This window comes from Leopardus geoffroyi, chromosome B1, assembly GCF_018350155.1.
Source record: "Leopardus geoffroyi isolate Oge1 chromosome B1, O.geoffroyi_Oge1_pat1.0, whole genome shotgun sequence".
NCBI classification, from domain to species: domain Eukaryota; kingdom Metazoa; phylum Chordata; class Mammalia; order Carnivora; family Felidae; genus Leopardus; species Leopardus geoffroyi.
Window position 1 is genome coordinate 40,014,186 of NC_059327.1, and position 21,205 is coordinate 40,035,390.

Consider the following 21,205-nt stretch of genomic DNA (forward strand, 5'->3'; position numbering starts at 1 on the left):
GTCTGACTGGGAGTATGGGGTACAGTGATGGGTTTTCATCTGAACATGCTTTGCTTTCGTCTAGACAAGTAGGCTGGGAGGAGGCCACCATTCCACAGAATGCTGAAAGAGGCGAGTTTTACCTAGATCACCAATACCACTCTAACTACGGTAGTTCTCCCTGGAGAGTTCTTTTGATGTCTTTAGAAAGGTTGTTTTTTCTTAGGAAGTTAAGCAGCTGGCTATGAGACACATAGGGAAGTGGGGGACAAAGATTATTTTAATGTATCTTTAATCTTTAATCTTCAGCAAATCTCCCTGTGTTCAGCCCCACTTCGTGCCTGCCATGGGAGTCCCAAGACTTTTCACGCACCACCATGTTGGCTCCCATTCACTCTTGAAGTCTGCAGCACCGTCCTTCTCAATAACCTAGGCTTCCTTGGGTCTATTCCATTGTCAGCCACTTCTGTGCACTTTTAATTTTGCAGAAATTTGTTGAACTCCATTGTCCGTTGATGGCACATTCTCCTATTTTCTGTATTGTTGGAGTGTTTAAAACATTACTTATTAGCATTTTAATGCAGAGTGTATAAATTTGCCATCTGAGATGGAAAATCTTCCATTTCCTTTAGTAATCAAGATGTAACTTCATTATTTCTTCTCAGGAAGAAATGGGAAGGATGTCCTGAATTGCAGGCAATTTTGATGGCTAGAATGACAGGAGTTGAGGAAATTCGTGGAAGATGAGAATGTTTCTCTTCTGCTGGTCCCCAAAACAACCCCCTAATGGATCGGGCCAGGCAGAACTATTGACTTTTTCCAAACTGCTTTAGATGTATTTGGTTTCTTTTCTCCCACACATATGTAGACCCGAATTTGGAACTAATGTTTCCTTTAACAAATGATCATTATATACCATGTATAAGACACACATCATTTTATTTAATCCTAGCCTACCTACAAATCAGATGTTATTATCTTTATTTTATAGTTGACTAAATGGGGAAGTATGATATTCAAGCTCACGCAGCTTATAAGAGACACAGCCAGAATTTCAGCCAAAACTGTTCCCATCATCTTTCCCTTTCCACTGTAATGGGAGAGAGCATATTAATGTATAAATCTTCATCTCCTCTTTCCCTCCCCGGCCCCTGCCCTACTCTCAAAGTCAGAGGCAGAGTAGAAAATGTGTGGTATAGTAAAAAAATGTACCAATTTAGGAGTCAGAGAATTTAGATTTCCGTTTTGCCTCTATCACCTTTGGTAACGTTACCTTGGCTCAGTCGCTAGAACTTTCTGACCCTTAGTTTCCTCACCTATATAGAAAAGTATAATAAAATCCACTCTGACTCAACCACAGGTTGCAGGAGGCTCCCACAAGAGCGTGCTGATTAAAAGGCCCTGCAGGTAATCACAGCAGCAGCCCACACCTGGGTACTACTTTCTAATTTGCAACGTGCAATAACGTTGTGAAATAAATCCTGTTCTACTGATGAACGCTTCAGCTGAGTGTTTTGATATAATACAGCTCACTCTTTGTGGAAGAGGAATTGATACGTTGTTCTTACTCCAGATTCCACTATTTTTTCCACTTCATAAAGCTGCCATCATATTTACAAGAGGATTCTTTAATTATTAAGCAATTAACAGTAGAATTTCTTCACAGGGCCTAGTAACTTAGAATTCTATTCTTTCTGTTCATAATTGTATTTACATACTACTTTCCTGGAGCTCACCTGTTGCATTAAGTGGAGTGCATCTATATTAATAATTTATTATTCATCTATTACTTAAATATATTAAATCCTGTCATAATGGCTGTAAAGTATAAAGCAATTATTTAAAGGGGCTTAGGTTTAGACCAGTAGCCTAATGGAACATGGCACATACCATAACCCCTGGTGCAACTATTTCTAATAGTTGAATATTTTCAATAAAATAAAGAGCTAACCTGTATCTTAAGTATCATTCTTAAAAAAAATTCTGGCAAGTAACATAATGTTTACATGGTTCTTTGGCTTTAGAATACATCCCTGCCAAATGAGCATAAATACTCCAACCTAATCTCTGTGAAGTCTTGTTGGAGAAGACCACATGGACATTCCACCGGAGTCTCTGTCTAGTTTGTCTAGACAGGCCTCAATGCCATCTCCTCATGGATTAATGAGAAAACAAGCCATTAAGCGTTAGGACGTGGGATACAAAAGAAAACACAACAGACTAGGGCTGAGAAAGAACAGGGAGAGAGGCAGAGGGAGAAAGCAAAGTTAGAAAACCAGAAGCAAACAAGAAAAAGGGCTTTGTGTATTCTCAGCATTGGCATTGCCCCGAGATGGGTAGACATACAGGAAAGAGAAAAGGATGCTAATTAATATTCAGGTTACAGAAACCAAAATGAACAGTTTCTAAGAATAGAGGTAATTAAATCTCTGCACATACAGAAGAGAAGCTAACAAGCACTTATTGGCCCTATACCTTGTTGGACTGGTGTGCTTCATGCCTTTAAGATTATAAATTTTCAGGGCGCCTGGGTGGCTCAGTCAGTTAAGCACTCCACTCTTGATTTCAGCTCAGGTAATGATTACAGTCATGAGACTAAGCACCACACTTAACGTGAAGCCTGCTTGGGATTCTCTCTCTCCCTCTGCCCCTCCCCTGTGTTCTCTCTCTCTCTCTCTCTCTCTCTCTCTCAAAAAAAAAAAAAAAAAAAAAAAGATTACAAGTTTTCTGTAGGTTCCATTACTGCAAAGAAGGCCAGTCCCTGGTCTGACTGTCCCACTTCTCAGGGCCAGGCTGCTCTGCCCACCAGCTAAGGCAGCTGTGACACCATCTACCAGCTGGACCAACCAATTAATTTCATAGGAGAAACTAGGTTCAGTTTTAAGGTTTAAAGTTCCATTGCACCTATACCTAAAATAAATCCTAAATTCATCTAAATTAAAAATCAGAATGTAATTGGAAAAATGGTAAGTTATGGGGGTACAACCTCATTGCAGAAACCATAAACAATATAAAACATATTTTGAAAAATCATCCATAATCCCATAAATTCAAAGTAGTGGCATTCTTTGAAGAGTAATTTATGTATAAATAGGCTCTAAATTTTCACAATAGTCATATAAAAGAGAACTGTCTGAACCACCAAACACTGCCAAGACTTTACCTTTTAGACAAGACCAAAGAATAGTGACTGTATTCTTAAATTTCAATGTACTTTTTTTAAAAAAAGATTTTATTTTTAACTGATCTCTACACCCAATGTGGGGCTTGAACTCACAACCCTGAGATCAAGAGTTGCACGCTCTTGCCAGCCAGGCACCCCATTTTTAATTTTTTTAATTAATGCTTTTAATATTTAGACTCCTGAGTACTAATCAATATTCTGTACAATAAAAAAATCATATACAAACTGCTGCATGGGAAAAAAGAAGATTGCGAGTGTTAAATATGATGTTTAATTCCAGATTCACTTCTGATCTTTATTGAATGTACTCTGTCATTCTTCTAGAGTAGTCATTTATGTCTGCATACTATTTTGAATTTTTTATTTTTGAGAGAGAGAGAAACAGAGTGTGAGCTGGGAGGGGCAGAGAGAGGGAGACACAGAATCCGAAGCAACTCCAGGCTCTAAGCTGTCAGCACAGAGCTCAATGTGGGGCTTGAACCCATGAACTGTGAGATCATGACCTGAGTCGAAGTCAGATGCTTAACCAACTGAGCCACCCAGGCACCCCTGCATACTATTTTGTATTCTGCTTTAATCACTGTATGTCATTATATATATACATGCCCCTTAGCTTATTTGTTAAGCTGCCATTTCCCCCTTACTCGGTTTTTAACTCCATGTTGCCATCAGTTTTGTCCTGGCCATGTCACTGTCCTTCTTAGAATCTTCTCTTAACCCTCCATTATCTTTAGAAACAAACCAAACTCATGACACAGAAAACCCTTCCAAGCTGGTCTCTCTATTGTACCCCCCTCTTCCTCCTCCTGCATGCAGAGTATTAATTAAGAATTTGATAAGCACTGCTAGAACGCTCTCCAGGACGGATGCACTGATAACACCCCTATCCTGGAGCCTGGAGTCCCAGAGCCCTGCCCACAGTTGGCACGCTATCCATCTTACTGATTTTGCTGCTTTAACTGGTGTAAAATGACTGTGGGCGAATGATACTTGTTGCTTTTGGTTTTCCCCTCTGGTGATTGCTTGTTCACAATGTTTGCCCGTCTTCTATTGGAGTACCCATCCGTTTTTCCTGTGGATTTGCCTTAGATCCTTATCAGTTTTAGATATTGCAAAAGTCTTCTCTTGGATCTGTCAAGACTTTATCCATAATGTCTTCCATTGAAGAGAAATTCTCAATTTTGATGTAAATTAATTAATACATTTTTGCTTGCATGTACTTTGCAAGCTTCAATACTCATTGTTCAAGATTGTTCCACTATAATTTCCTCTGTGAAATTAGTCATCACCTCCTCTAGGATCCTTAAAGACTGTTTTCATACTTCTTTCATCTTCTTCTTTTTAAAGAATTTCTTTAGAAATTCTGTGTTCTGAAGTCTGACCTCTTCAAGGACAGGGGCCGGGCATTATTCATCCTTGAATCCCTAGCAGCCTGACTCATGGTAGTTCAATGTTGGTGGAATGCATGAATGATCTATTTTAGTGACCGTGTCATCATCTGTGTTGAGTTCGAATAAGTCATTTCCTCCCATTTCTACAAAGCCTCAGCAGAGAGCCTTCCACTCTTGTTGTCTCTTTTGTCCACAGTTATTTGGATTGGGGCTCAGACAGAATGAGTCCATCAGATGCTGACCACAGGAGATCTGGAAACATAGGGAACTTTTTCAGGGGCATGTTTGCTGATCAACAAGGGATGGGAGGTGGTCTGCAGAAAAGAAGGGAGCAAGAGTCCATGGGGCAAGGGGAGAGAGACCAGCCTTTCCTTGGTTCTTGCAAATGTTCTGCTTCTGATCCCTCAGGAAGCTTTGGGTGTCATACGACACCTCTACATTCCTTTACCAAGAGAAATCTTGAGTAAGTTCCTCCTTTTTTTTTTTTTTTTTTTTTTTTAGTAAGTTCCTCTTTAAAAGCAAAGTTTCCCAAAGGTACCTGTTCCTATATTTTCTACATAGCAATAGAATAATTGCAATTTTCACATTTTTCACCAGAGATAATAGTAACTTGTTGAATACATACTATAGCTATTATTTTTTGCATAACCACACAAAAGAGGACTCATGTTCAACTTGTCATCCACTGATCTCTTTTACTGTCTACATTTTCTATTCTTCAGTGGGCACCACTATGCTTACTGTATCTGAAATCATGAGGCCTCATTACAATTGGATTCATCTTTTTGGATTAGTGTTGATTGTTTGTATTGCCATGTAAACTCTGTTACCATCTAAGATGACATTAATTCCACTTTATATTTACAGTCAATGGCATCCAAAATTTTTCACATGAAAATGGAAAATTCAGATAGCGATTTCGTGCATGGGTGGAAGGGCCCAATAAAAGGTGGGAATCAAGATCACTCATTTACTTATATGTTAATTCTATTTCATGTGGTTTTTTAAAAAATTTTTTTAACATTTATTCATTTTTTAGAGACAGAGGGAGACAGAGTGCAAGTGGGGGGAGGGGCAGAGAGAGAGAGGGGAACACAGAATCTGAAGCAGGCTCCAGGCTCTGAGCTGTCGGCACAGAGCCCGAAGTGGGGCTCAAACTCACAGAGGGCGAGATCACGACCTGAGCCGAAGTTGGACACTCAACCGACTGAGCCACCCAGGTACCCCCTATTCAATGTGTTTTTAAAACATAATAAGACCTCACTAAATCAGCCGTCTATGATTTTACCTTTGTAGTAGTTTATACAGTAACTGCGTTGAGTAAACTTTTTTATTAAAAAAATTTTTTTTATTGTATAATGAAACAGACACCAAAATCCACACAAAACAAATATATAGCTCAATGGGTAATTACAAAGTGGCACACCCTTATAATTACCACCCGGGCCAAGAACTAGAACTTTGCCATCCACCCCAGAAGCCACTTCCTGTGCCTCATCAATCATAACCCCTAGAGGTTAATCTTTAATTATACAAATGACAAAATAATTAGGGAAGCAATAGTGCAAATAATTTCAAAGAGGATGTTTACATACATCAGACTAATTTTTCATATTTAAAATAATTTTAAAATCCTACTTGTAGTAAAAATTTATTGTAGTATTGGAATAATCATGACTCTACATGGTTTATTGCATACTCTTTCTAGGTAGGTAGACAGACATGTATATAGTTTTAATATATTATCCTAGATAGATAGACACTTATATACTTTTAATATATTATCCTCACTACACTCTGCAATGTGTTGTTTTAACAGACAGAGAAGCCAAAGATCACAGATAAAGACATTCAGGCAAAGGACAAAGATAAAATTGAAATCAAGTAGATCTAACACCCCTTTCCTGTATATCCCACTATGATAATTCTAAGTGGTCCTTATTTGTTCATTTAAACAGGTTTGCCTCTTAGTTTATGCATGTAGTTCCATTACTGCATGTTATTGAAAATAAGAAATTTTATTATTTTTAAAATTATGTAACACAAATCTTTCACCTGAGAATTCTCCTGAGAATGGTCTTTTTTCTTGATTCATTCTAGTGTGGCTTCTCTTTCTTCTTAGCATCAATTCTATTTCATGTGGTTTTTTATATATAGCCTGGGTTAAAGCAAGTATATAGCCTGGGTTAAAGCAAGTATACTACAATAAGTATATATGGAATATATCTTCAGTCAGACACTATGCTGAGCAGTTAACATTGGGAATTTCATTTAACCCTGAAAAGAATTCTTGGAGGTGGAGTTATGATCTCCACTTAGAGGAGCACAGGGCACTGCTGGTAAGAACGGAATGTCAACCCATGTCTTTCTCTGGCCACAGCTCACAGCGCTGGCCTTTCTGATGTGTGCCCACTCTACGCTACACACCTGACTTCCATGCTCACTAGGTCACTGTTGGCACCCGAAATACCGGAGTCTTTTTTTTTTTTGACTTAAATATTCTTGAGTCACTCAACTGAAACTACAGCAATTAAAAGAGATACTAGGTGAAGCAAATGAACCAACCTCAAGTCCTATATGTACTCCTAAGAGCACGTCTCTTGACTTTCTTTCCCTGATTTATAATGTGTCAGGGTAAGTTCTTGGAAAGAAAGGATAGACTGCATCCCATCATCAAGAGAAAGCTCTGGTGGCTTCAGTTTCCATGACTCACAAAAAGGACACACAGGAGAAGTACCGAAACCCTTCCTTTCATACTTACTAATTTCCATGGATATATTTTAAAATATCAGACTGCTGTGGCAGAGTGGCAACAGAAGAATAACTTTTTCAATATGAACTGAAGTTATTTTGAATTTAGTTGGTGCAGCGACTTATGTAAACCTGCCTATCACTGTAAAAGGGCTTGTCTTCTTTGTTTTCAAAGTCATAATTTAAATGACAACCAAATATGTTAAGTGGCTTTTGTAAACTTGCTACAATCTTTGCATGCCCAGACTTGTCTGGTACAAAGTGTACAAAACAGACAGATTTATAAACTATGGGGTGGTCAAATGAATACACAGAAAAAAAGAATCCTCTATATTTGAGTGTTTGGGAGTGATACTTTAAATTATTGCAAGGAAAAGTTACTTGCTGCCATTTGCTCGACTTATACCTCAAACAGACTTGAATGAGGCTGATAACTTAGGCATGCTAAGTATTCCCCATCAATAATATCTGGAAACAATGCTGACCCTCCAAACCATTGTGTTTCTGTTATGAGGATCATAGAAACATAGAGTGGAAAGAATCTCAAAAAATAACAAAATCCTGGTTTTTGACATTGGGCTGCTCCCCTAATCTCCCTGTTACCCATATTGCCCTCTGAAAAATGGAGATGTTATCATTACTGGAAGGATGACACAGAAGACTGAAGGTTCTTGGTGTGGTCAAAGCGATAGCTGTGTGTTCAGAGATGACTATTTTGTTTAGATTACTTGATTCATGTACTTTATAAGTTTTCATTGGCTAGCTGCCTTCCTGGCGTTGCACAGAAAGCTAACAAATACCCACAGTAGTGGCCTGGAGGCATCAGGGATTCCATTCTTGTCTGATTTTGCTCTTCCAAACTTTTAAATATATTTAGTTACACGGTACAAGAATATTGAACAACATTGCCAAGGATCATTACATTTCCTTCCAAGGGGCCTGGATATCATATCATTAAGAACATTACCAGGGGCACCTGGGTGGCTCAGTTGGTTAAGCGACCAACTCTTGGTTTCAGTTCATGTCATGATGTCACCGTGTGTGAGTTTGAGCCCTACATCGGGCTCTGCATTATCAACAGTGCAGAGCCTGCTTGGGATCCTCTCTCTCTTTCTCTCTCTCTGCCCCTCCCTTGCTCATGCACATGCTCTCTCTCTCTCTCTCTCAAAATAAATAAATGAACTTAAAAAAATTAAAAAATATATATGACTGGGCACCTGGGTGGCTCACTCAGTTAAGCATCAGCACTTAGTTTTGGCTCAGGTCACAATCTTACAGTTTATAAGATCAAACCCTGAGTCGGACTCTGTGCTGACAGTCAGAGCCTGCTTGGGATTCTCTCTCTCTTTCTCCTTCTGCCCCTTCCTTGCACTCTCTGTCTCTCTCTAAAAAAAAAAAAAAAAAAAAAAAAAAATCCCTTTATCCATGGGGTAAAGGCAGTCTTATTCCCATTTAATAGATGAACAAATTGAGGCCTAATGAGGCTAATGATATGTTCAAATTCAAACAGATACAGCTTAGAGCAAAATGGGCTGGAACTCAGGTTTCAAATTCTAAGTTCTATTAACTAAACTAGTTCATTTTCTTTTTTTTTATTTATTTATTTATTTATTTTTTATTTTTTTTAAAAAATTTTTTTTCAACGTTTATTTATTTTTGGGACAGAGAGAGACAGAGCATGAACGGGGGAGGGGCAGAGAGAGAGGGAGACACAGAATCGGAAACAGGCTCCAGGCTCTGAGCCATCAGCCCAGAGCCCGACGCGGGGCTCGAACTCACGGACCGCAAGATCGTGACCTGGCTGAAGTCGGACGCTTAACCAACTGCGCCACCCAGGCGCCCCTAAACTAGTTCATTTTCTATCTATATTGGTGTTTTGAAAGTTGTCTGGAAACATACAAAAATGTAGAGTTGTCTTTGTATTAAATGGAAATTTATTCGAACTAAATAAAATTCAAATTTTATTGTAACTTCTTGGGAGAAAGATGAACTAGACCCTTCTGATTAGCCCAAAATGACTAGTTACAATAGAGTTCAGAAGGAAAAAGATTATTTGGACCACCAAGTGACTTCACTCCATTCAGAATTGTATCAAGCTAAGTTTACTCTCCAAACTTGAAAAAGCAAATGTCAAACTTCAGTCAGAGCTGTAGGCTTGCTGAACAGTGTCTACATTTGTCATGTGTTGGTTCACACATTCAGCTGAAATTTCTCCACAGCTACCACTAAGGACTAGTGTTTCTAGTTTAATCCTTTTAAAGCAGATGAGATTTGCCTAGGTCCTTTTTTAAAAAACAAAGAAAGAGTATGTTTTACAAGTATTAAGTTAACATAAGTAAGAATTGTTATTAATTCTATTTCACCATGGCAACGGGCCACAGGTCATTAAGAAAGGCACCTAAGAAGTAGCCAAAAACATCCAGAACCCTAAACAAAGTTAGGATGCAACTAAATAAGCAAATTTTGAGTAAGTTTCCAACCATTCCTCTTCATTTACAATTTGTAGATAAATGAAAACCTGTCCTCCGAACTGGTGTTTCTAAAACCCAATCTCCAGGCCTCTGCAGAAAACATCACAGGTGTTGAAGATAAAAAGGGAAGCTGAACTCTGATGAGCAAAGTCTAAAGGAAGAGGGGCACCTGAGTGGCTCCGTGGGTTGAGCGTCTGACTCATGATTTCAGCTAAGGTCATGATCCCAGGGTCGTGGGATCAAGCCCCGTATTGGGCTCCATACTGAGTGTAGAGCCTGCTTAAGTTTCTCTCTCTCTTTCCCTCTGTCCCTTCCGCCCACTCACACACTCTCTCTATCTCTCTCCCTAAAATGGAGGGAAAAGAGTCTCAAGGAAGAAAGGGAGCAACTCCTTTCCCAAAAAGATTTGCTGGTAAAAGCCCTGACAGTCTGAAAAGAGCGCTTAACATTTGTCTGCAATTAGCCGGGCCAGCATCCCCGTGTTCTGGATTATTGACGCATTTCCTCTGTCGTAATTGATTTCCAATCAACAATATTTTGTTGATGTTTTGCTGATATACAAGAAGTAACCACATGTTCAGCTTTGCTTAAGAAGTATAAATTGTGGAAGATGATGCCTTAAGTAAATTCAAGATGTGCTCCTGTGGTAATTTGCTAGATCTGAATATAACAAGGGAGAAATTAATTTGTAAAAACAACCACCTACTCATGTCTATACTTTCAAAGAACAGAATTGGTCCCCTCAAGATTGTCTGAATACCAACTGGCAAATTTGTAGATTAGCTGTAACCTTGTCCCAGTCCCAGGCCAGCTGCCTTCCCTTTGGAATTCAGATAGCTGTGTACTTGCAGGCCATTATCATTAGGTATAATGAGCTTAAGAAACTGCAAAACAATCAAAATAGTGGTATAGCAAAACTAATTTGGAAAAGCAAATGTATGACAAACAAACGAAAGTTAACATTTTTGGATTGTTTCCTTTTTTGGATTTTCCATGTAACTGCTTTCATTTATGTAATGAATTGAGATTTAATTGCTAAAAAATTGGCACCTGGGTGGCTCAGTCATTTGAGCAAATGACTCTTGATTTCAGCTCAGGTCATGATCCCAGGGTTGTGAGATCAAACCTTGCATTGGACTCTGTGCTGAGCATGGAGCCTGCTTAAGTTTCTCTCTCTTCCTCTGCCCCTCCGCCACACATATGCACTCTCTCCCCCACCCCCAAAAATTTCTAAATATTTTTTGAAAAATAATTATGTATTTTTAAGAAATTGTAGTGCCTTAAAATATATAGTATATTTTATTCCGGAATATTTTGGAGAAAAAAAAAATCCATCCTCCTTCTTTTGCTTTTTGGAAGGTATTAATGTGTACAGCCCACATGACAAAGAACTAAGGTCTCCTGCCAATGGCCATGTGAGGGAGCCATCTTGGAGGCAGCTTCTGAAGTCTCAGCTGAATGCACCCCATCCTCATTGCAACTTCATGAGAGACCCTGAGCCACTCAGCTACAGAGCTCTTCAACTGTGAGATGTTTGTTATTTTAAGCCACTAAAAAAAATTTTTTTTAAAGATAAAATATGAAAAAAAGATAAAACATGATAAGTTGTTGGGATTCAACCACTTTCACAAAGTACACTGGACTTCTAGAAAGAGCTGTAAGAATGGTAGAATCACTGTTACTCTCTGTTGCATTGGAAAGAAAAATACAAAAACCTATCAAAACAGTGTTATTCCAGGCCTGATTGCTTTCTGGGATAGCACAACACTGGATTTGATCTGATTTAACTAAGCAAATGTTTGTTAAACACCTAGTATTTGCAAGGTACTATAGTAGATTTAAAAATTGACACCACAGAAAAAAATTAATCAGTTATTACTTGTATGTGTATGTGTGTCTGTGTGTGTGTTTTAACCACAGTCCTAAATATACAAAGCAATAATAAGTACAGTATGTTACTATATGTTTGTCAGTAATTGCCTTTTTAATATACCTGGCTTTGGACATCTCCCTATTTGCTCCTGGAGATATTTCTTCCCATCTAATCTTTGCATTTCTCAATATTGAAAAGGTCCAGGACTAGGAGAGTCATTCACATTGTTCACTTTTACTCACTTGTAAAATGGCACTTAAAAGATCATTATCTGTTATCTATCTTGCTACCTCACAGAGATGAGACAATAAATCAGAGGTGACAGTGTTCTGACAGATACACATTTTTTTTTAGGAATTCCAATGCATTTAATAATATTGATGGGGAGAAGGTGACATTCTGATTGCTAATGTTTAAACTAAGATGATGGGGGCATCTGGTGGCTCAGTTGGTTAAGCCTCCGACTCTTGATTTCGGCTCAGGCCATGATCTCATGGTTCATGGGTTAGGCCCTACGCTGGGCTCTACGCTGACAGTGCAGAGCCTGCTTGGGATTCTCTCTCTCCCTCTCTCTGTGCCCCTCCCTGTTCTCTCTCTTTCTCTCTTTCTCAAAATAAAGATTAAATTTTTTTTTTTAATTACCACTGCTCTGTAATGTCTGAAATCTTCGTATCTCTCTAGTTGAAGCCTCTGTTAAAATACAAAACAAGTACCTTGTGAGAAGTAACATTTTAATTGTTATTATTTATTCCTGTTTTGGAAGTGTGTTTTAGATTCTTTCTTGGCAGTGGATTTTGATCAAGAACAGGATATTGAATGCTGTGGGATGAAATAGAGAAGAAAAAAAGCATAATGTTGTCCAAGACACCTTCAGACACCTTGCCTGTTTTTCATTTTGCCAATGATTGGTATGACACAAAAAGTAGAATCTGATTTACTAAGAAATTGATTTATAAATACTTTTTCTTGGGGCACCTGGGTGGCTCAGTCAGTTAAGCATCTGACTTCAGTTCAGGTCATGATCTCGCTGTTCGGGAGTTCAAGCCCCACACTGGGCTCTGCGCTGACAGCTCAGAGCCTGGAGCCTGCTTCAGATTCTGTGTCTCCCTCTCTCATTGCCCCTCCCCTGCTCACGCTCTGTCTCTCTGTCTCAAAAATAAATAAACAGTAAAAAAAATTTATAAATACTTTTCTATAATTAAAAAAAAACCTTTAAGCTTATAGAAAAGTTACAATAGTACAAGAAACTTCTATATATTCTTTTTTTTAATGTTTTTAATGTTTATTTTTGGGGGGAGAGAAAGAGACAGAGCACAAGTGGGAGAGGGGCAGAGAGAGGGGGAGACACAGAATCTGAAGCAGGCTTCAGGCTCCGAGCTGTCAGCACAGAGCCTGACATGGGGCTGGAACTCACGAACTGTGAGATCATGGCCTAAGCCGAAGTTGGACTTTTAACTGACTGAGCTACCCAGGTGCCCCTCAAGTTCTATATATTTATCTTCATTTGGTAAAAGCCCCTACTTACACTATCATTGTGTCTCCCCAACTGTTCATTCATTATGTCTAGAGTTTACTTAGATTAGATTCCATCTGCTATCATTTCTCTTTTGCCCAAAGAATTTTCTTTAGTATTTCTTGTACAGCAGATCTGATGATAAAGCCTTTCAATTATCATTTATCTGTAGATATTTCATTTATGTAAACATATTTGAATAGCTACTTTAAAGTCCTTGCTGTTAATTCAACATCTGGGTCATCTTGGAGTCAGTTTATATTGACTATTTTTTGTCTTGACTATGGACCACATGTCCCATTTCTTCTCTTGACTGTGGATCTCATTTTCCTGTTCTTCTCATTCCTGTAATTTTTTTTTTTTGTTGTATAATAGACAATGGGTGGGTGACACCGTGTAGAGATTCTAGATTCTGTTTTCCTTCTCTAAAAAGTGTTGTTTTTGTTCCAGCAGGCAATTCATCTTGACACAACTCAAACTCTATCTCTTATGGTAGGCAGCAGCTGAAGGCTCTTCTTATTTCTTACATCTTTTTAGCTGTTTGTTTTCTGCCAGGCACCTTTCTGCCAGAATCTCTCTTGTAGATTTGTAGTTTAGGGATCAGCCAGGGACTTGTCAGTATTTATATACAGATTTGGGGGCTCCCCCTTCTGTGGTTCCCTTCTTTCTGTGATGTTCCTCCTCACTTTCCAGTCTTTCCAGAAGCCCTGAACTCTGCCCTATTCCTCAAACCCATTTCTCTGTAGCTTTCCATTTGAGTTCCAGCTACTTACAATTAGCAGACTGGGAAATACCTTCAGGCAAACACCATATAAACACAAATCTCAAACAATACAGTCTTTTTCTTTCAAGGGTCATTTTCCTCCTGGTTTGTCTGCTTACGGTTACCTTCAAATAGTCCTTTTTTAATGTTTTGCTGTGAACTCATAATCATTATCTGTAAGTTAGCCTGATGCAATTACTCTTCCATTACCAGAAACAACCTACACTTTTTAAAAATGTAAAAAAATAAAACATCAATTCTACAAGTTGTCACAAGGAAATTAATTCAACAAATCTTCACCAGGCATTTACTTTGGGCTAGTTACTATGCTAAGAGAAGGTGCTAGAATGCATTTGAGATCTAAAAATTATATTGGATAGTAGTGTACTTGAATGGGCCTAGTTTTTTAAATCTCAAAATGTTATTCAGAGACACTTGCAATCACTTCTCCAAAAATGAATATGTTAAACATACATTTACTTGTTCTGTCTTAAATACTTTATATGGTGTATTTTTTTAAAGAAATTCAGATTTCTGAGACCAAAAGGATTTGCAGTTTCATTTAACAACAGTTGGTTGCAGTTAAAAAACTCGAACTTTCTTCAGCTAGTTAGAAATGTGTCAAAATATTTTTTTCATAAAAATTCCTGTTATGGAGCCACTCCTTCCTAACCTCTGTAGTTTCTCTATTTGGAAGAGAAGAAATTCCAGAACTAGGAACATCAAAAATAGGGGCATCTGGATGGCTCAGTTAAGCATCTGACTCTTGATTTCGGCTCAGGTCATGATCTCAAGGTTTGTGGGTTTGAGCCCCTCGTCGGGCTCCACACTGATAGCACAAAATGCCCTCTCTCCTCTCTCTCTGCCCTTACCCTCTCTCTTTCAAAATGAATATATAAACATTAAAAACTAATAAAACAAGGGAACAACACAATGGGCCCTCAGCATCAAACTGGAGGCTAAACAACTATCAATGAGCCTGGACAGTGAGCATCCTCCCCTTCCATTTATCTCACCTTCCTACCTAGATAGAATGTGGAATGTTACTAATCTGCATAGTCAACTTTCATTTTTTACTGTATCTGAATAAAATAAAGGTGGAGAATACATCAGAATGGAATCCAATGCTAAATGCCACTCCTTTATTTTGGGGTGAGAGGTCAAGGTCAAGGTGAGCTGCTGCTGAGTTTCCACGTGTACTTTAGGAGTTAGGAGGGTTTACCATCGTGGTTCTTGAGCCTAATGCTCTTATGTCCTCATTCAAGACTGTCCTATGCATAGACTTACAGGAGGCTGAAGAGGGACAAAAAAAGAGGTAGGAAATTTTTCTTGCTTTGTAGTTTTGTGTAAGTTTGGCGCTGGCTTTATTGGCGGGTCCAGTGGGAAATAGATTTAAGACTAAGCTGAAGTTCCTACTCTGTGATCCTCACAATTTTGCATACAGGTTGGAGATAAGCCAAGTGTCTTTTCTATTTTCATTTAGTTTTTCGGACTCTATTCCTTAGTTTTTGTTTTTGAATGATTCATCACTCACATACAACACCCAGTGTTCATCATAACAAGTGCCCTCCTTAGGACTCATCACCCATTTAGCCCATCCCCCCCCCCTCCGTCAACCCTCAGTTTATTCTCTATAGTTAAGAGTCTCTTATGGTTTGCCTCTCTCTTTTTTCCCCTTTGCTCATTTGTTTTGTTTCTTAAATTCCACGAGTGAAATCATATGTTATTTGTCTTTCTCAGACTTATTTCACAGCATAACACACTCTAGCTCCATCCACATCATTGCAAATGGCAAGATTTCATTCTTTCTGGTGGCTAATATTCCATTGTATATAGGTACCACATCTTCTTTATCAATTTATCAGTTGATTCAGCCCCTATTTCTGTTCTGATTCTACTATTAGACTGGAAGAGCCTGCAGAAAATTACATACAGCTAGCACGGAGTATATACTCCACAACTGTTTGTTGAATGAATTACTTGGCTCCATATAATATACTTTTGTCCCTTCTCCCTTTAATTATATTTTCTAAGTTTAATTTATTCTTAAGAACTGAAATTATTTTTATTATGATAAATTTATGTATTTCTATTCCATACTTAAAATAGTTCTGACATTACAACAATTTTATGATAAAGTCTGCATTTCATTTCTGATGAATCATAAATAACTCCACCTGAAACAGTGTGAGGTCAATAGCAAACACTTGTGCCCTCCAGAGGCTACCTTCTTCCTTTTGTGCAGCTGGCTGGCTAAACAACCAATTATTTTATATACTGAAGCTGTGCACCAATAGAGGCTGAACTGTGCATACTGCTGAATATCCTATACAGTTAAAAGAGAAGCAACAGGAAAAGAACACAAGTGTTAGTTACCAGTCTATTAGTCATTCCATTTTTCTTCCAAAGAAAATAGTTCTATTGAACCTTGGATGCAGTGGGGGCGGTGTGTGTGTGCGCACGCGTGTGTGCAGAAGCAGGACGATCAACTGGCATGGCTTTGAAGTGTGGCTACAGGGCTTCTACCCCTTAAGCAGCTCAGCTGTTGAAGCAGAGAAGAAACTTCAAAGGCAGACTTGTTGTTGTTCCTGCCAGTGGGGGGTGTGATTCCCATCAGCTGGGTTTAGAGAAAAAATGAGGAGGAATTCATCCTTTTCCTTGCCAAGGTTTGATGCTCACCACACGATCTACTAGCTTTAAGTTATGACTGCCTCTATCTAGTGGATGCACATAAAAAACAACCAATTTCATTGTGATTTACATTTATTTATGTACACTATTTTTACAAATCATCTGAAATAGCCAGTTTCTGTAATTTGTCCAGATTGTGCAATATGTCAGTGACACAAGTAAACTGCTCCTGCTCCTGATCACATTTCCTGCTCACAGAAATATACGGTGGTTTTCCTAAGAGCAAAGCAAAGTTTAAGGAGATCATCCCCCTGCTGCTCTGCTATTCCCGGCCCATAATTATAACTGTTTACAATCCTGTAGTCAGTTTTTTATTCTATGTATCAGCAGTGCATTCAAACTCATTTGTGAGTCAAGAATTATTCCATTTAGTCAACAATTTACCTTGAACAAGATAGACATTTTTGAATAATATAATTAAAATTTAAAAACAAATGCAATTTCCCTCAATAATTTTATTTGGTCTAAACCTTTTCATTTAAAATTTATGTTCTTTACTTCACAATAAAGAGAAAAGGAAGCAGTGCTTGAAATATTAACTCTAACTCTTAAAATTAAGAATAGCTTTGATTCAAAAACTAATTCTTGGACAGTGATGTGGACAGTGAAATTTCCCTGCCACTACCTCCCACCAACTTTTATTTAAATAAATAGGAAAAATTTGGTAAAAACATTTCCATGTATGGTACAAAATGGTACAAGATATGAGAGTCTTCAGGGAAGCTTATTATGCTAAAAAAGTGTAAGTATCCAGTTACATTAAACTTGAGAGTTCCATGACCAAAAAAGCAAGTTGCTAACACCAGTAGAGAGGTGCCCATTTATTCCACAGCATGGTTGCAGTATGGTCCAAAGAAACTCTTCTGTTGGAAATGAAACTGTGGGATTAAAAAAAAAAGGCAAACTCCCGAGAACACAATGAAGGGAAAACATTCCAATCACAGGAAGCTTCCACAATTAGTAGATGGGTTTGTTTCATGAGGATAGTAGAAAAGACAGTCTCCTGTGTAAGTTCTGAAGAAGCAAAGATAGTTAATTCAAGTGTGGTAATAACAGCGGTGAGAACACAAATGTGTCCATTATTGATTATGATACTCATCACAGAATACAATCGAGGATGTTATTCCAATGAATGGATTTTTACTTTTTAATTTTGCAAAACTGTTCAAATCAAAGTGGCATAAGCTCCATACGCTCACCTCCAAAGATGTATTTTTATTCTGACTGATCATATCCTGAAGAAATCAAAAGTCTTCACAAGGTAAAAATCACCATCTCTGGTTATATTCTATCTTCCTAAGGATGTACAGACTCTCTGTGTCCACGCCTTTGAGACTTTTTTTTTTAATTTGTATAACAAATGACTTGGTGATGCAATTTTAAAAAGCAAAACAAAACACAAAAAACTGGAAGAAAGTCACAAGTAAAATGATTTTATGGAGATAGGGTTAAAAAAAAATGCTGTTCATGATTTAGTATATTTAGGAGCTTGCTACCAGACTGTCGAACAATTGCTTATGTTGTTCATTTTCTGTCATTTCATTCCAATGAGAGTTGCACACTGTCAGCTTGGTTTTGTGGCTGCTGATAGTCATACTTCCTTGCTATTAAAAAACAAAGCAAACACAAAACAAAAAAAAGTGATAAAATTAATAAAAACAGCAAAATATTAGCTAACATCATTAAATCACAGTCAAGTCATGATTCTCAGTAAAGAATTAACTAATTAAGTAATTAGTAGAATTAAGTAAGAATTAATTTCTGATCCTGTAATTTCCCAGCACTGCTGATACTCATTTTTATATGTTTATTTTATTATTTGTATGTCAGGATTATTCAGTTTTTTTTTTTTTTTTTTTTTTTTATTTATTTTTTTTTCACAGTTTTATTTTTTTTTTATTTTTTTTTTTTTATAATATATGAAATTTATTGTCCAAATTGGTTTCCATAAAACACCCAGTGCTCATCCCAAAAGGTGCCCTCCTCAATACCCATCACCCACCCTCTCTTCCCTCCCACCCCCCATCAACCCTCAGTTTGTTCTCAGTTTTTAATAGTCTCTTATGCTTTGGCTCTCTCCCACTCTAACCTCTTTTTTTTTTTTTTTTTTTTTCCTTTTTTCCTCCCCCTCCCCCATGGGTTCCTGTTACGTTTCTCAGGATCCACATAAGAGTGAAACCATATGGTATCTGTCTTTCTCTGTATGGCTTATTTCACTTAGCATCACACTCTCCAGTTCCATCCACGTTGCTACAAAAGGCCATATTTCATTTTTTCTCATTGCCACGTAGTATTCCATTGTGTATATAAACCACAATTTCTTTATCCATTCATCAGTTGATGGACATTTAGGCTCTTTCCATAATTTGGCTATTGTTGAGAGTGCTGCTATGAACATTGGGGTACAAGTGCCCCTATGCATCAGTACTCCTGTATCCCTTGGATAAATTCCCAGCAGTGCTATTGCTGGGTCATAGGGTAGGTCTATTTTTAATTTTCTGAGGAACCTCCACACTGTTTTCCAGAGCGGCTGCACCAATTTGCATTCCCACCAACAGTGCAAGAGGGTTCCCGTTTCTCCACATCCTCGCCAGCATCTATAGTCTCCTGATTTGTTCATTTTGGCCACTCTGACTGGCGTGAGGTGATACCTGAGTGTGGTTTTGATTTGTATTTCCCTGATAAGGAGTGACGCTGAACATCTTTTCATGTGCCTGTTGGCCATCCGGATGTCTTCTTTAGAGAAGTGTCTATTCATGTTTTCTGCCCATTTCTTCACTGGGTTATTTGTTTTTCGGGTGTGGAGTTTGGTGAGCTCTTTATAGATTCTGGATACTAGCCCTTTGTCCGATATGTCATTTGCAAATATCTTTTCCCATTCCGTTGGTTGCCTTTTAGTTTTGTTGGTTGTTTCCTTTGCTGTGCAGAAGCTTTTTATCTTCATAAGGTCCCAGTAATTCACTTTTGCTTTTAATTCCCTTGCCTTTGGGGATGTGTCGAGTAAGAGATTGCTACGGCTGAGGTCAGAGAGGTCTTTTCCTGCTTTCTCCTCTAAGGTTTTGATGGTTTCCTGTCTCACATTCAGGTCCTTTATCCATTTTGAGTTTATTTTTGTGAATGGTGTGAGAAAGTGGTCTAGTTTCAACCTTCTGCATGTTGCTGTCCAGTTCTCCCAGCACCATTTGTTAAAGAGGCTGTCTTTTTTCCATTGGATGTTTTTTCCTGCTTTGTCAAAGATGAGTTGACCATACGTTTGTGGGTCTAGTTCTGGGGTTTCTATTCTATTCCATTGGTCTATGTGTCTGTTTTTGTGCCAAGGATTATTCAGTTTTAAAACACAGTGTAAACATTAATTAAGCTATTACAGTTAAATTAACATTTTATAATTTCCTTTCTTTTTTTTTAAGTTTATTTATTTACCTTGAGAGAGAGAGAGAGAGAGAGAGGGCAGAGGACAGGCAGAGAGAAAGGGAAAGAGAGAATCCCAAGCAGGCTCCATGCTGCCAGTGCAGAGTCCAATGTGTGGCTTGATCTCACAAACCATGAGATCATGACCTGAGCTGAAATCAGAAGTTGGATGCTTAACCGACTGAGCCACCCAGGTGCCCCAATTTCCTTCTTTCTTATCTCCCACTTCCACCTTAAGCTGATAGTAATGCTTTTGTTCACATCATAATGAATTTGACTGTATTTTAACTTGTAAGTCTAAGAAACTTATTACTGAACATTGTCAGTATAAACTAGAAGAGGGGCGCCTGGGTGGCTGTTGGTTGAGCAACTAACTTTGGCTCAGGTCTGGATCTCACGGTTTGTGAGTTCGGGCCCCGCATTGGGCTCTGTGCTGACAGCTCAGAGCCTGGAGCCTGCTTCTGATTCTGTGTCTCCCTCTCTCTCTGCCCCCCCCCCCCACACTCTGTCTCTCTCTGCCTCTCAAAAATAAAGAAAACTATGGGGCGCCTGGGTGGCGCAGTCGGTTAAGCGTCAGACTTCAGCTAGGTCACGATCTCGCGGTCCATGAGTTTGAGCCCCGCGTCAGGCTCTGGGCTGATGGCTCAGAGCCTGGAGCCTGTTTCCGATTCTGTGTCTCCCTCTCTCTCTGCCCCTCCCCCGTTCATGCTCTGTCTCTCTCTGTCCCAAAAAATAAATAAATAAACGTTGAAAAAAAAATAAAGAAAACTAATAAAAAAAATTTTTTTTAATATAAACTAGAAGAAAAAACAGATATGCATTCTGTGGGTTTTTTTGTACTTCTGAGAAATGTTTATTGAAGAAGAATGGTCTTAACCTGGAACTGGAGAGAGTACAGGGTTAAAATCTTTATAAATGTCATTCACTGCCTACAGTTAAAACTTTCACTCACCTCCTTAAGTTTTTACTAGCCAAGAAAGAGACACTACTTATTTATGCTACTCAGGGTGCATCCAAAAGTTTGTGGCCTACAGTTTATACAATTTTGGGAGTCGTCTTTAAGAAAAAGAACTTTGTTTACTATTTCCTTTTGAACTGCCTGACTTTGTCAGGAATAGATATGTCATGAACACTAAGAATGATCCAATGTGATTGGATTCCTTAAACATGTAAATCCACAA

At 38.3% G+C, this 21,205-nt stretch overlaps 1 protein-coding gene across 4 annotated transcripts in view; it reads right to left on the bottom strand.

Moving 5' to 3' along the window:
• Nucleotides 1-4,812: 4,812 nt before the first annotated feature.
• Nucleotides 4,813-21,205, bottom strand: part of SMIM19 (small integral membrane protein 19) — a 28,342-nt gene continuing 11,949 nt past the window's right edge. For 3 of the 4 annotated variants that reach the window (XM_045459048.1, XM_045459059.1, XM_045459037.1), the window contains one exon: nucleotides 16,671-18,220. In XM_045459048.1, the coding sequence (XP_045315004.1) occupies nucleotides 18,156-18,220 (65 nt within the window). In that variant the 3' untranslated portion in view covers nucleotides 16,671-18,155. Of the gene's footprint in view, nucleotides 4,869-16,670; nucleotides 18,221-21,205 lie in introns of those variants that run through there. The other variant, XM_045459068.1, reaches the window with a different exon arrangement.